The 6000-nt window shown below is 30.2% G+C and overlaps 1 protein-coding gene across 1 annotated transcript in view; it reads left to right on the top strand.

Annotated features, from left to right (window-relative positions):
- LOC137928904 (nephrin-like) overlaps window positions 1–2487 on the top strand; it is an 86853-nt gene extending 84366 nt beyond the window's left edge. The window contains exons 15-16 of the mRNA XM_068771908.1: window positions 97–251; window positions 2368–2487. Of these exons, the coding sequence (XP_068628009.1) occupies window positions 97–251; window positions 2368–2487 (275 nt within the window). The remainder of the gene's footprint in view (window positions 1–96; window positions 252–2367) is intronic.
- The last annotated feature ends 3513 nt before the right edge of the window (window positions 2488–6000 follow it).

Raw genomic sequence — 6000 nt, forward strand, 5'->3', positions numbered from 1 at the left:
CTTTGTTCCGATGAGTTCGGACTCAGTGGGAAGCACATTGCGGCTATAGGAATTAAAAAGAGACGATTAAAATGGACGAAACAATCCCCCATTCAGATTTCAACTGCACGCGCGACGCGGAGCGGCCACCTGAACCGCCCCCCTATGGGGCCGTGGTGTCCCCTCCCGTGGGGTCATCTAAGAGTTCTCATAGTTTGCACGACCGCTCCAACACGCCTCACACACCTAACACGCCAGCCTCTGATATCCAGGTGAATATCTATTGTCTTGTTCATGTTAGAATAAAATTTAAGTAATATTTTTATCACAACCGAGGCATTTCTACTTAAATTATAGACTATAGTTTTTCTAAAAGTCTATACGCGAGATTAAAGTTGTTAATACAAATAGTTAATATAACTATTTAATTATGTACGATTTGTTCATTTATATTTGTTGAATATCCTTTTGTTTCTAGCCTTTAATTTTCAATGTGACTATTCCAAAATACTGGCACAAAATTTCCAGGTAAAAAAGATGTGAAATAATTTGTAAAAAATAATGATGTCGTTATTTAAATAAAAAAGAACATGTTAAATTTTGACACCAAATTGAGCGTCGACCTCACATTATATATAACATTGTAGTATGAGTGTTTTGGTAAAGTTCAAAATACAGCTTTAGTAATATTAGATAGTATTTTAATTAAGTTTTTTTTTTTTAAATTAGGATGGAGTTAAATACGTAAAGCGAAGTCTGAGTTAAAGACGAATGTCCTAGCTAATAAATCTTACGCCAGTGGTTTGGTAGAGAATAAAGTGTATAAAGTAATATAAGATTAAAATTTGGATGTTAAAAGCGATCTAAAAATATCCCATCTAAAGATAAAAAACAGAGTCACCCTAACATGTGTAAAAATAAAATGTGTAATACAGTTCTCTACAACCGTTTTGACTTTACAGCCAAGGATTGTTGCTTACAACTTTAATTAGGGACTTCATTTTCAGATACGTGCACGTTTTATATGTTCTAACCTCACTAACGACTAACAAGCTTAACAATGCCACTGTTTAGAACTAAATTTTCTGCTGTAGAATAAAGCAAAATTCTTGTAAATTATTCGATAATTTTGTATTGTTATTACTTGTAAAAATTCAATATATCTCTTATAAAATTAGTCAAATTGCTTTAGATTTAGATTTACAATTTAGCACTATTTTTTTGTTTTGATAAAATAATAATGATAGTTATAAGTTCAATAAATATATAAAATCATTCAACATATAGAAAACCTAATAATTAAATTCATTCGTGTTCATGATATTTATACTTTTATTTTAAACGAACATTTTTTGTTGTTGTAATAATTGGACTTAGAAATAGGTTAATAAAATTGTAAACTTGTCGAAAAAAAATGTGATTCAGTGTTATAGTGAATTTTTTAATATATATTATATTTTAATCACACATAATCCGAGTTTTTATAGACTGACCTCTAATCAAATTATATTTAAAATTAATGGATTTTAAATCGGAGATAAGAGCCTGTACTAGCATTCTCATGAAATCTACAACGTAATACCATCATTTTAGCTGCAAGACGTCTGTTGGTGGACATAGGCCTTTCCCATACGTTTCCAATAAGAACTGTTGTAAGCAGTCTACATACAATGTTTTCTGATAGTCAAAAAAGTCGTCGCCGTCGTCGTTTCATTTATAGATGCCCACTGCAAGACATAGGCCTTCTGGAAAGATATATACCATAATCGCTCAACCTGGCAGGCGGGTTGGCGATGCCAATGTGGTATTATGGTACGCAGATGACGCTGCTGCGTATTCTCTGAAAACTTGGTTGAGAGCAGTGGCAGTCATAATAAAAACACAGTAAGATTAGTATCCCGGGATTCGATTCCCGTAAATCTCACCTCTGCTCAAAAAAAAAGTACAAAATCGGAAAGTAATGTGAGTAAACGTATTAAATAATTGTAAATTTATCGTCTAACCTCAATTTTTTTTTATTTAATGGAATCAGGCGTTACCTCGCGGAAGTCCATCCTAAGTAAGAAAAGGACCAATATTTAGCGACTTCCGCACATGCAGTGGTAGTCGTGCAATAAAGCGCGGCCCGCTAGCCCGCTGATCAATGCGTATGCGGCTAACAATGCGAATCACACAACCGCCACCGCCAAATCACTCAACACGCGTTTCACCCCTCCACGGGGCATCTTCAGGAGTTATGTTACACCGATTAGTGCCAAACACAGAGTATGTGTATACGCATTTATCAGCGGGCTCGCGGGCGGTGCATTTTATTGCACGACTACCACTGCATGTGCGGAAGTGGCTTAATATTGGTCCTTTTCTTACTCAATTTTTTTTTTGGTGCAGAGTATTGGAACGTTGGCGGAAGACCGTCGGAGCGTCACGAGCGGAACTTTGTCGCGGCGGAGAGAAGTGGTCACAACAAGAACGCCGCTCCTCGCTAACGCACGAGAAAGCTGCGTTTAGATAGAACATACTATCATAGGTAATTTTGTATTAAACTAATTATTTATTAATTTACAATAAAGAATAATAATGATCAATACTAAATTATTTTTAACTGATTTAAATAATTTAAAACAGTGTGTCTTTTGTTTTGTTATAGTTGAATATATTTTCTATGTTAATTTTAATAAACGACTAACATGTTGTTAACAACAAAAAAAAAGTTTTTAAAAGTCATCACCTATGAATGGTAAATATTCGGTCATTTGTGTTAAAAAGCGAAAATTAAGCACAACGAATAACTTAAAAAATAACTCACAAAGACACAGTCACGCAATTGGAATTTTTTCTTATTTCGATGTGGCTTTACGAATTGTATAATTATCACAATGGATATTTTTAGAGGAATCCTAATTAATTTTTAGTGCATTCCGGGTTCGTTCGTAAATGTCAAATGTCAAACCTAGGTTCTGTATACGACGCAGGTCAAATTGAAAATGGAACGTAAAAAAAGAATTGCTGGAATACGGTTTCAATGCTTATTAAACATGTATAAATTGAGGTAATTGACACAATTCAACATTTTTCTTTTAAGTAATTTACCAATCGCATAGCTGGTAATATAATGTAAATGAAAACTATTTAAAAGAAGTTCAAATTTCAGTTTATGAGATATAAAATGTGTTTATATTTCATTACTTTATGAATACCTTAGTTAAACATCGAATGTAAAATAAAGACTGTCTCAGCTATCAACTTTCTTTAACAACAACCTAGTTATTTAAGTGTGTAAATAATAAAATGTAAAATAATTTTATTTTCAAGTAAATAAAATATATTTAGCACTGTTTGTAATATAAATAATAAATTTATTGATAAAATTAATACGGGTGTAAATCTAACGCCATCTTGATAATTAGGAAAATTTTGGCATAATTTAAATGTTGACTGTCTATATCTCTGATTGTTTAACTCAAAATTATTATAATCTTTAATTAAACATGGTGTTACTAAATTATATTTTATTTTAAAAAAGTTAAGAATAGTTGTTCTGTAAACTTCTTGAAATATAATTACGAACTAGTTTCAATAGTAATACAGACAATAAAACATGTAATAGAGAATATAAATAGTACGATTTTAAGTGTTAAGTTTCTTCATAATTATTTAATAATATCATATAACTTCTACTGTATTTGTACGGACACGAAACTTAAAGTGAAAAAGCATATGTCCCTTAGTTCTGTAAATGTGAAATTTCTAAAATCAGATATATGATTTTTACCGACATGTTTTAAGTACGTGTTATTACATGTTATGTAAAATAGACATAAATTCACTGTGATGCTATAAAATTTATTACTTGTAATGTTAACTTTATATTATATCACTAATTATACATTTGTACATAATGATAACATAATAAATGTTGTCGTCTTTAACATATAAATACGCGAAGTCACTAGAGAACTATGAAACTATTTATGGTTTGGACTGTAAAATATATATAGGTAATATATGTTATTAAATATTTATTTACGAAATGAATCGACTAACTAGCTAGCAACAATATATAAATATTAATAATGATTTTGTATTTTTTAACTCATTGTTATTGATTTTTTTATTTGTTTCATTTAAATTTGTCTCTCACCGATTTTCCGAAGACTTCTTGACATATCGTATTAAATAAGATATGTGTAAAGTTTCTTGATAAAAATAAATTTGCTTATTAGTAAATAAACAATTTGTTTTGTATTGGTTTACCTTTGACTATTAATACTTATCAAAATCAAAATATTATTTATACAAATAGGTTGTTATAAGTACTTCGAATCGATAATCAATATAAAATATTGGTAATGCCAGTACTACAGGAAACTACCACCGGTTTGGAAGGCGGTAATGTTGAGAAGAGCCGGCGAGAAACTCAACAATTGCTTTTTTTAAATACAGTTCAACATCGTCAACAATATTTCATTTCGAACATTGTAAGTAAGAAAAAGAGTTTTCAAATTTAATATTAATTACTTTATAATATAATTATTATGATTTACTACTTGCAAACTTTGAAATGATAGCAGTAGCATGTCGCATTTAAAAATAAATATAATTTTTCAGTGGGATCACTTTATACAAGATCATAACAAATTGTGTAAAAGCTTAAAGCATTTTGCTGAAAAATAACTTCCCATTAACCCTTACAGAGCTTTAACACATGTAATCGACTAGTTTGTATAGTTCCATTGAAATTATTTCACCCGTTCGTCTCATGTTGGAGACATCAATCATTCGAATGGACTGACGCCAACAAGAGATGTAATCCAACGTATGTTAAATAAAAGTTTTGAATTTGGATTAGGTGATTTTAAGAAAACTATTTTTATGATATTTGATTTATATTCTTTTTGTTAGTACGACACATAATCTCTACTGCTAATAAATGGATAAATATGTTAAACATTTGTCAAGAAAGTTCGAAAGCATCTTCAGAAACTTCGACCAACGCAGAGTCGATCGCTCGAATGATTGGACGAAAGGGGACTTCGGCTTGAGCTAGCATTCACATAGTCTTAAGTTTGATCGTTTGATAATAGATCGAAGTATCAGGAGCACTTATTATAGTAATATTACTAACACTTTCACAGCATTAGCAGTAGATGAAGTAGCGCAAGAAATTTCAGCAATCATTACAACGTTAATAGGAGAAAGCCTGCTATATGAAGGTATACCTAAGACTTTCAGCTTAAGAGTTATGATCTTTTAAAACAGGTGTTATTTAAGTGGAACCTTAATTTGTGATTTGTAAAGACATTTTCTTAATATCAGAATTAAAAACAATAATAACTCGTGGAACATTATACGGAATGTGCACGATATAGTTATAGTAGCAGATAGTGTTAAGCTTAAAAAAAATTGTAACTCAAATTTTTCTTATCGTGGAATATAACCTATCTTTTTATCTACTAATATATTATAAATCATCTATTTAGACTTTTTTAAGGTAATATTTTTGTGTTTGATCAATAGACGTAATAAATTTTGTTTTCACTGTTTTCATGAAAATTCTTATATGTTTCCTGCCATAAAGAAGTGTTCTTTTGTCTTATCATGAAAGAATGAAGAACATGAAAGAAAAATTTTATTTGGTAAAATCATTATTTCATTTTTCGCTATTAAGCTGAAACTTGGTTTAATCAAATAGATAACATCAAAATGCCGGTGACACTAAACACAGATTTTTTCAGTGAATAAACTATTTAGTTTCTTAATATATAGAATGACGTCGAATTTCAACTGACGAATGTATAGGACGATACGTTTCTAGACTCTTAACGAATAATTAATATGCAATTTATTTATTATTTTAAAATAATAAACACAAAACACATGTGGGGTTATAAAGTAAGAACAAGGATAAGAAGTAATAATAAACAATTATTGTTGTTCTATTGTTGTACATATACACTCCTTGCTATGTATTCAACTCTTTCAACATTAAATCTTTAAACAGATGAATATATACATAGAGCT

The sequence above is a fragment of the Battus philenor genome, unplaced genomic scaffold (genome assembly GCF_028537555.1).
Source record: "Battus philenor isolate CCGP_79_NKW_IND1 unplaced genomic scaffold, ilBatPhil1.0.hap1 SCAF_4, whole genome shotgun sequence".
NCBI lineage: Eukaryota > Metazoa > Arthropoda > Insecta > Lepidoptera > Papilionidae > Battus > Battus philenor.